This window comes from Solanum stenotomum, chromosome 4 (genome assembly GCF_019186545.1).
Source record: "Solanum stenotomum isolate F172 chromosome 4, ASM1918654v1, whole genome shotgun sequence".
NCBI classification, from domain to species: Eukaryota; Viridiplantae; Streptophyta; class Magnoliopsida; order Solanales; family Solanaceae; genus Solanum; species Solanum stenotomum.
The window spans coordinates 61,166,859-61,176,999 of NC_064285.1; the positions used below are offsets into that span (position 1 = coordinate 61,166,859).

Here is a 10,141-nt window from a genome sequence, read left to right on the forward strand (position 1 = left end):
TGGAAGCAAGAAATACATGAAAATGGCTGATATACATGCCGATATACACTGATATACATCAGCTGTATACCAAAAACGGGAATTGTTAAACTCCAAAAACAACAACGAAATTGGCCCAAAAAAGGGCCCAAATTCAAATTTCTCCCTTACTCGCTAATTATTTAATTGTGATTATTTATTGTTTGTTGTTTAACTCTAACTTTATAATCGTAAATCAACTTAGTTGGATCCCCCAAAAGACGAGCTATTTCTCTGTGTTTTTTTGTTTCTAACAAATCTCATTTTATCAATTTTTGTATTTTCATTTATAATCTTCAGTCAAAACTTTCTTTTTTTTTTATTAGTTTAAAATAGTTTTTCATAAACCAAAAATGACTCAAATAAAAAACCAACTCATTTTGTTTCGTTAAAATTCTAATTACTTGTCTATAATTCAAATATTTCAATTAATATCCCATTTTCTTAAAAAATGAAAATTGCTCTTTATTTAACTATTTTTTCAAAGTTAATCTAATAATGTAAAATATTATTACAAATACTTACTTAGTCATTTTCTCAAGATGGTTAGTCAAAACTTTTATTCTTCAATTAATTTAAAATGATTTTCATGCTTTAATGTATTAAATTGGTTCAAGTTATTTTAAAATGAATTCTAATTAATCTAGTTTTATTAATATTCTAATCACTTATGTTTCAAGTCAAATATTTCATTTTGAACCCCTTTTTTCTAAAAATAAAATAAAATAAAATGTGTCATTTATTTATTTATTTATTATTATTTTTTTTTAAAAAAAGTTAACCAAATATTGTAAGTTATTCTTCTTATGTTAAATCACCTTTCTAAAAAAAAAAGTCAAAAAATATATTTTAGTTAAGTCGCAGGTCAACCGCATGTTAGCGGGCACTTCGAATGCTTAAACCCTTCTCGAAGTGTAGATTGAACCTCGAACCCCCTTTGATATTTTCAAATGATTTTTTCTGTTTAAATCTTTGAAAATTATAAGTTTTCTTAATTTCTTTAAAAAAAATTAAGTGACGACTCTTTTCTAAGTATTTTCTCAAATTGTTTTATACTTAGAACATTTCAAAAGTGATTTTCTAAGATTAGTAAAATTACGGCATAACAGAAATGACGACTCTGCTGGGGATTCAATTAGGTTCTAACCATAATGACTTGACTCTCTTTGACTATTTGCTAATATTTGTTGAATTGTTTTACCTCAAATGTGTCTTATTTGCTTAAATTGTGATATCAACTGTCATTGCATGCATATAATTTATTCCGTCAAATGACATTTTTTTCTTTTCACTTAAAGGACGATTATGCGGGCCGCAATTGTTCGTTAACCAAATTATTCTCGGGACACCCTGACGAATGTAGTTGGCTACTGGATAGTCAACGGTCGTTAACTGTCCCAGTCCAAGTAGTCCGCTTGGGTCACCAGTCCACTTCAAATAAACCCCACTCTTAGTCAAGACTAGTGTAGAGCCAAACCAAATCCCAAATTTAGCGCATTTTGAACTAAATTGACCCAATACCCAAGGCGTGTTTGGGCCCATTAGAAGTCCACCTTGTGTCTATTTGGCCTATTGGTCAATAAAAGACAATCATGCTTATGTGTTTAAATTTGAAGGATGTATACGCCATTTAGCAAACCATTGTCTCTTGGGGTTGAGTTTTAATCGTTTGTTCAAGTCGAAGGAGAATCAAATTATCATAGCATCCAAGAGCGTGGACATTCGAAGATGACAAGAAATCAAGAACATATGATATTTCCTTGGAAGCATAGAGTAGGATTGAACCCCTGTGCGGGATTGATATTTTGTATCCCATTTCCCCTATTATGTATCCCCATTTAGTTTATTCGTAAAACTTGTATAAATTTGGGTTTTGGGGCAATGGAATGTTTCAAATGACGTCATACATCCTTCAATTCGATAGACCCACCTTTGACATAAAAAGGTCACAAGTTTAGGGCGCGATATCAACTGTTTCTGTGTTGCTTGATATAATTGTTTTGTGTTGTGAGGTGTCACTTTGTCTAAAACAGAATTAATCCACTCTTGTTTCTTAGAGCACTCTAAGCATATATTAAAATTTACAACAACAAAGTCCGTCCAAATTACTTCTGAAGTGTTGTCCAAGTTTCTCAGAAATATATAAACTGTCTGCTCTAAAAATCTCCTAAGTTTTATTCGTCCATCACAGGAAGGTCGATTTGCTAGAATGTCTGGAAGGAGTGTCAACGCTCCAATCTCACCCATTGCTTTGGTTAGTGATGAAGAAACTGAAGAGTCAATGTTCAAAAAATTTGTCGAGACTAGAGAAAGGATAACTTTAGCCAAAAGGAGACTTGCAATACTGGACCAAACTGAATGGATACTACGAGAGAGAATTATTGAGGTTGACATGAAAACATCCTCGGTGAGAAGAAAGATTGCGAAAATTGATCAAGAAATAATTAATAATACTAAAACGTCTGCAAGGATCCCCGAAATTGAACGGGACATTAAGGAACTGAATTTTGGGAATGCTCCCTCCATGAGGGGAAAAGGTAAAATAAAAGTAAATTCAGATGACGAGAGCACTGAATCGTCACCCTACAGTTGAAGAAGAAGGAGAGAAGCCTTTGGGTAGATCTAGGTTCATGTAACGCTTCTCTTATGTTTGTCATGTTGTTTTTAAATTTTTTGTAATCAAGAACTACGCGAGACTTGAGCCTATAGGGGGTACGTAGGAAGCTCTTTTCGGGCCTAGTCTCTCTATCAATTTTGGAAGGGTACGTTTAGGTTATCTTATGTAATTCGAACTACGTCGGGCCTGATTTCCTTGGTGGATTCGTAGGCAGCCTACTTAAGGCTCGGTCCTTATCTTTTTGATTTTTATTCTCTCTTATTAGTGAATGATTCTGAAGACTTTCACCTACAAAAGCATATGAGTGGGAGAAAATAGCAAGATTCTATGCAAGTCGACCTTTCCAATTCAATTGCAAGAAAAATTTCTTTCCATTTGAGTTCTCCCGTTCACCCAAAATATTTTCGTGGATTAATCTGCTTGAAGCAAAATGACACTTGTGTGTTTATTATTATGGCATCTTATTTGCATATCTCGTTAAAAAACAAAACTAACACATATGTCTTTTGAGTTGTTCTTCTCTACAGGTAAAAACTGATTTGTGTTGAAATCAAACTGGCCGACCATCCCTACTTTACAAGATCTAAAACAGTCATACCATCCCTCCCTGATCATTCTTTGGAGAAAGGCAAGAGCAAAATAACTGGTACTTCTGAAGAAACAGGAATAATGGACGTGACCATCAGAAATGCTGAACTCGCTGATCAGAGTGAGTTGATCTCTCAATTAATGCAACGAATTACAGATATGCAGGAAGAGCTTTAACATACCAAAGATCTGGCCAAATTGGCCATTGCATCGAATGAACCCCCTCTTGAAACTAGAAGACCTCCTCCTCCTTTTCCATCACTGAGTTCCCCATTACCTATTTCCCTACCCATACCACAGGACCAATCACTTCCATCCCTAATCCTCATACCATCGACTTAACTGTATCCAACGCTCATTATGCCAGCACTTCCTACCAAACACCACCACCATTACCAAATCAGAACCAAGCACCTAACACTATTCACTCCCAAAACTTCACACCAACACAACAAATCCCACCCCTAGTCTCCAATAATCCACGTGTTTTGCCTAGTCAGCCCGTGTACCCTTCCGTAACATTCCAAACTCCACCAGCCTATACAATCCCTGAACCATAACCTAGCTTTCCCGTTCAACCGGAGCTGGATCAGTATAAAGAAATAGAGAAGGAGTGGAGGTTGAGAGAAGAAAAACGTGAACAAGAAATGAATATTATGAAGGATGCCATCTCCGAGGCAGTAAAAAGTGTCCAATCTTCGAGGAAGATAACAGGACTTGAGTATGAGGACCTTTGCATTCACCCTGACTTGGAAATACCCGAAGGTTACAAAATTCCAAAATTTGAAACCTTCAATGGTATTGGGAACCCTATGACTCATCTACGAGCTTATTGTGATAAACTTGTGGGCATCGGGAAAAATGATGCATTGATTATGAGGTTGTTTAGTCGAAGCCTCAGCGGGGAGGCGTTAGAATGATTCACATCTCAAGAACTCCGTCAGTGGTCTACATGGGGGGCTCTGGCCAAAGATTTCTTGGAGAGATTCCAGTTTAATGTCGAAGCTGTCCCTGACAGATATTATTTGGAAAAAATCAAGCAAAAGAACACGGAGGACTATCGTGAATATGCGTGTCGCTGGAGGAAAGAAGCTGCAAAGGTACAACCTGTGATGACTGAAAGCAAAATAACCTCTGCTTTTATTCGAGCTCAGGAGCCTGAGTATTATGAAAGGATGTTGCCTATGATGGGACAGAAGTTTTCGGAGTTGATCAGAATGGGAGAAGCCATAGAAGATGGCCTCAAGTCTGGAAAGGTTACAAGTCTCACTGCCTTGCAGGCCGCCAACAAATCCTCACCATCCATAACCACAGAATTCACTAGGAAAAAGAAAGAGGACGTCTGCTGTATCTTTTAGCCCGAGACCAAGGCCGCAAAGGTATTTTGGGTCTGGTTCTGTCATTGGAAACTCCAACCGATTCCCCACCTCAAATATCTACCCACCATCTCCATAAGCTCCAATCCCAATCTACTATGCACAACAGAACTACCAAGCACCACCGCCCATCTACCAAAATCAACCACTAACCTACCAAAATACACTACCAAATCACCAAGCCAATGCACTAGTCTACCAAAATCCCGGACAAAACAACCCAAATGCCAACAATCTACCCCGTCCTAACCTCAAAAGAAAGCCTCCCAGAGTTTTCACTCCTTTGGCAGAAACACGTACCCAACTCTTTGAGTGTCTAAGAGCGGCATGATTGATCCAACCAGTAGACGCAAGGGCAATTAATCCCACAACAAAGTTCTTCCGAGCAGATCAACGTTGTGCGTACCATTCTGGAGGGGCATGACATGATACAGAAAGATGTATCAATCTGAAACATAAGATTCAAGACTTGATCGATAACATGGTCATCACTCTCCAAGCCCCTGCCCCCAATGTAAACCTTAACCCATTGCCGAATCATGGAGGAGCCACCATCAACATGATCGAAAGAGACGAAGATTGGCTTGCTAACGGGACTATCAGTGAAGCAGCTGTCAACTCACTTATACCAACAGTGGCCTCATTGACCATAAAGGCCCGTCCAAAGTTTGTTGTAATAACTGCACCTCATCAGGCATTTGCTTTGGTGAAGGAAAGAAGCAATGAACAGTCCGAAAAAAAGTTTGTTGTCCAGGCGGCCACCGCACAAGGGATGACACGTTCTGGAAGGTGCTATATTCCAGAAAAACTAACTCAGGAGACACGGAGAAAGGAGAATAAAAAAAGGCCGATCACAGAGGGTGATGCTGAAGAGTTTTGGCGAAGAATGCAGCCTAAGGAGTATTCCATTGTCAAACATTTGGAGAAGACTCCCGCTCAAATTTCCATTTGGGCTCTATTAATGAGTTCTGAGTACCATCGAAAAGCACTATTGAAGGTACTTGATGAAGCATATGTGCCGACGGGAACAAGTGGTGAGAATCTGGCCACCATGGTAAGTCATGTCATTGGGAGTCATCAAATCTCTTTCCGAGAAGAAGAGTTGCCACTCGAATGGGTTATGCATAACCGTGCCTTGTATATCACCGTCAATTGCAGGGGCAAGTTTGTAGCGCGAGTATTGATTGATAATGGCTCAGGACTCAATATCTGCCCATTATCAACCCTTACTCAGCTAAATTATGATGTAGGGAAAATCCGTCAAAGCCGCATGAATGTAAGGGCGTTTGATGGTTCGCAAAGAGAGACTATGGGGGAAATAGACTTGTGTATCCAAATGGGGCCTGCAAAATTTGTTACTGAATTCCAGGTGATGGGTATATCTACAAGTTACAACTTATTGCTAGGAAGACCATGGATCTATGCTGTTGGAGCAGTTCCATCCACATTGCATCAGCTTTTGAAGTTCATCTGGGAGGACCATGAAATTGTCATCCATGGTGAAGGAAATAATCATAGTTACCCTGGCTTCTCCATTCCAGTTATTGAAGAGCCTTCTCAGTGTACTGACTTTTACATGGTGGAGATAATGAATGCTGCTTTTGAAGACACGACACTGCAAGTACCAATGCCGCAGGTGTATAAAATGTTAGCTGCAACTATGCTGAGAAGTGGTTTTGAACCTGGGCGTGGGTTAGGCAAGAATTTGGATGGCATATCAGAACCTCTTCCTATACCACTTCAAAATTTCCGATTCGGTATCGGTTATGCCTCAACAGAAGAAGAATTGTTTGAAGCAGAAACAAGAAAGAAACATGACTGTCATATACCGAAGCCTATTCCAGCGTTGTACCAGTCATTTGTTGCTAAAGCTTTAGAACCTGAGATTGATGGTCTAGTGGAAGGGATGGGAAGATTGTTTGACGAAGAAGTTTGTGCTGTGATCTCGGCAAAATGCACAACAACACCTACCATCCGTGATGCCGGACCTGAAGAGACGCTGCAGAATTGGATGGCCACTCCACTTATGATCCATCGAATGGCTTGGTAGACAAAAACAAGATTTGAAGTTTTATTTTTGAAAATCGGTGTTGTTCGGACGAGGCGCGAAACCACCATTTATGTCGCTTTATTTTTCATTGTAATGTTTAAAAAGGAAATGACTCATGAGTCATGACCAAAGTTTGTACGACTTTTTAAAATTCCAATGAAAGCCTCGTTTATTTTAAATTGATTATCTTGTCATTGCGAATTCTTCTGCAACAAATACATTTAAACTCTTTCTATCTAACATGGTTGATTTGTTGTTCTTTTCAGTAAAAATGAATCTAAACCTCCCAATGTCATGACATGTCACGAACACGGCGAACTAAGTAAGGTCGATGAAAATGAATGTGAAGAATATGATGAGGAAACTATGATGCCTGAACACCTTATCGAGGACTTGAGGCAACTTGAAGACGATAAAACGCCCAACCTGGATGAAACAGAGACTGTAAACTTGGGAGATGACGAGTCGATCAGAGAAACTCGAGTCAGTGTTCATTTGGCAGCAACAGAAAGAGAAGAATTGGTCAAGCTGCTCAGACAATACATCAATGTGTTTGCCTGGTCTTATGATGATATGCCAGGATTAAGCACTGATATTGTTTCCCATAAGCTGCCTATCAATTCAGAGTACTGTCCAGTAAAGCAGAAAACCAGAAAGTTCAAGCCCGATCTGAGTTTAAGGATAAAAGAGGAAGTCATGAAGCAGATCGAATCAAAAGTCGTTGAAGTGACCAAGTATCTCACTTGGCTGGCTAACATTGTTCCAGTGGCGAACAAAGATGGAAAAATCAGGATATGCGTGGATTATCGAGATCTCAACAAAGCAAGTCCGAAAGATAATTTCCCTTTGCCGAATATCCACATACTCATCGATAATTGTGCTAAGCATGAGCTGTAATCTTTTGTAGATTGTTTTGCGGGATACCACCAGATTCTAATAGATGAAGAAGATGCAGAAAAAACAGCTTTCATCACACCTTGGGGAGTCTACCATTATCGAGTGATGCCGTTCGGCCTTAAGAATGTTGGAGCCACTTACATGAGAGCTATGACCACCATTTTCCATGATATGATCCACAAAGAAATTGAGGTGTATGTGGACGATGTCATCATAAAATCCCGCGAGAGTTCGGATCACCTGACACACTTGGAAAAGTTCTTTAACAGGTTACGTAGGTATGATTTGAAGTTGAACCCAGCCAAATGTGCATTTGGAGTACCTGCAGGGAAGTTACTCGGATTCATAGTTAGCAGAAGAGGTATCGAGCTTGATCCTTCCAAAATCAAGGCAATTCAAGACTTACCTCCTCCAAAAACTAAGAAGGAAGTAATGAGTTTTCTGGGGAGACTAAATTACATTAGTCGATTCATAGCTCAATCAACAGTGATATGTGAGCCCATATTCAAGTTACTACGAAAAGATGCGCCAACCAAATGGACCGAAGAATGTCAGAAAGCTTTTGACACCATCAAGAGTTACCTTTCGAATCCACCAGTGTTGGTGCCACCACGTGCAGGCAGTCCTTTGCTATTGTATTTATCCGTCTCAGACAATGCATTCGGGTGTGTGTTTGGACAACACGATGAGACCGGAAGAAAGGAGAGAGCTATATGCTATTTGAGCAAGAAGTTCACATCTTATGAGGCTCGTTACACCCTTTTAGAGAGAACTTGTTGTGCTTTGACTTGGGTTGCTCAGAAATTGGGACATTATTTGTCGGCTTATACAACACATCTCATTTCAAGGATGGACCCGCTCAAGTATATATTTCAGAAAGCAATGCCCACAGGAAAGCTAGCAAAATGGCAAATATTGTTGAGTGAGTTCGATATTGTGTACATGACTCAGAAAGCAATCAAGGGGCAAACTTTAGCAGATCACCTTGCGGAAAACCCAGTGGATGAAGGATATGAACCACTTAGAACATATTTCCCTGATGAAGAAGTATTGTTTGTAGGGGAAGACATATGAGAATCATATCCTGGGTGGAGAATGTTCTTTGATGGAGCAGTAAACTCTATAGGATCAGGAATTGGAGCAGTGTTGATATCTGAATCGGGGCAACATTATCCAGCAACAACAAAGCTTAGATTCCGATGCACTAATAACATGGCTGAGTATGAAGCATGTATTCTTGGCATTAGAATGGCTCTTGACATGAATGTTCAAGCATTACTGATAATTGGTGATTCAGACTTGTTGATTCATCAAGTTCAAGGAGAATGGGCGGTGAAGAATCTTAAAATCTTACCATACGTACAATTAGTAAAGAGATTATGCAAAAGATTTAGGAAGACTGAGTTCAAACACACACCGAAAATACAGAACGAGCTTGCTGACGCCCTTGCAACCATATCGTCCATGATACAACATCCAGAAAAGAGTTATATCGATCCAATTGAGATAGTTTTAAAAGAACAACCAGCACATTGTTCACATGTGGAAGCAGAATAGGATGGGAATCCATGGTATATCTATGTGAAAAAGTACTTAGAGACTGGCGAATATCCGGAAAAGACAACAAGTATTCAGAAGAAAATAATCCGAAGAATGGCAAATAACTTCTGTTTGAATGGAGAGGTTCTTTATAAGAGGACACCCGATCTGGGATTACTGAGATGTGTGGATGTTGTAGAAGCCACAAAATTGCTTGAAGAAGTGCACGCTGGAGTGTGTGGGACGCACATGAATGGGCTTATATTAGCAAAAAAAATCTTAAGGGCGGGATACTTCTGGATGACTATGGAAAATGATTGTGGTCGATTTGTCCAAAAATGTCATAAATGCCAGGTACACGGAGATTTGATCAAAGTACCACCCCACGAGCTCAATGCGATGAGTTCCCCTTGGCCATTTACAGCCTGAGGCATGGATGTTATTGGACCGATTGAGCCTGCGGCCTCCAATGGTCATAGGTTCATTTTGGTCGCCATTGATTACTTCACAAAGTGGGTCGAAGCTGCTTCCTACAAAGCTGTAACAAAGAAAGTTGTGGCCGATTTTGTTCGCAACAATTTGATATGTCGTTTTCGAGTTCCAGAGTCTATCATCACAGACAATGAAGCAAATCTAAATAGTCACTTAATGAAAGAGATATGTGAACAATTCAAAATTACCCACCGTAATTCAACTGCATATCGCCCTCAGATGAATGGAGCTGTGGAAGCTGCTAATAAGGACATCAAGAGGATACTGAGAAAGATGATTGACAACTACAAATGTTGGCATGAAAATTTGCCTTATGCTTTGCTAGGTTATCGCACCACAATTCGAACCTCAACTGGAGCAACTCCTTATCTATTGGTATACGGAACAGAAGCAGTGATACCAGCTGAGGTTGAGATACCATCTTTAAGGATTATTCAGGAAGCTGGATTGAGCGATGCCGAATGGATTCGTGACCGATATGAGCAATTGACATTGATTGATGAGAAAAGAATGAGTGCTGTTTGTCATGGCCAGTTGTATCAACAGAGAATGACTCGCGCTTTC

At 39.4% G+C, this 10,141-nt stretch overlaps 2 protein-coding genes across 2 annotated transcripts; both read left to right on the forward strand.

Annotated features, from left to right (window-relative positions):
* Positions 1–3,870: 3,870 nt before the first annotated feature.
* On the forward strand, positions 3,871–4,581 carry LOC125861619 (uncharacterized). The gene is made up of 2 exons (XM_049541476.1): positions 3,871–4,103; positions 4,242–4,581. The coding sequence occupies exons 1-2, from the start codon at positions 3,871–3,873 to the stop codon at positions 4,579–4,581; spliced, it is 573 nt and encodes a 190-aa protein (XP_049397433.1).
* Positions 4,582–8,641: 4,060 nt separating this feature from the next.
* LOC125861620 (uncharacterized) lies at positions 8,642–9,103 on the forward strand. The gene has a single exon (XM_049541477.1). The coding sequence runs from the start codon at positions 8,642–8,644 to the stop codon at positions 9,101–9,103; it is 462 nt and encodes a 153-aa protein (XP_049397434.1).
* The last annotated feature ends 1,038 nt before the right edge of the window (positions 9,104–10,141 follow it).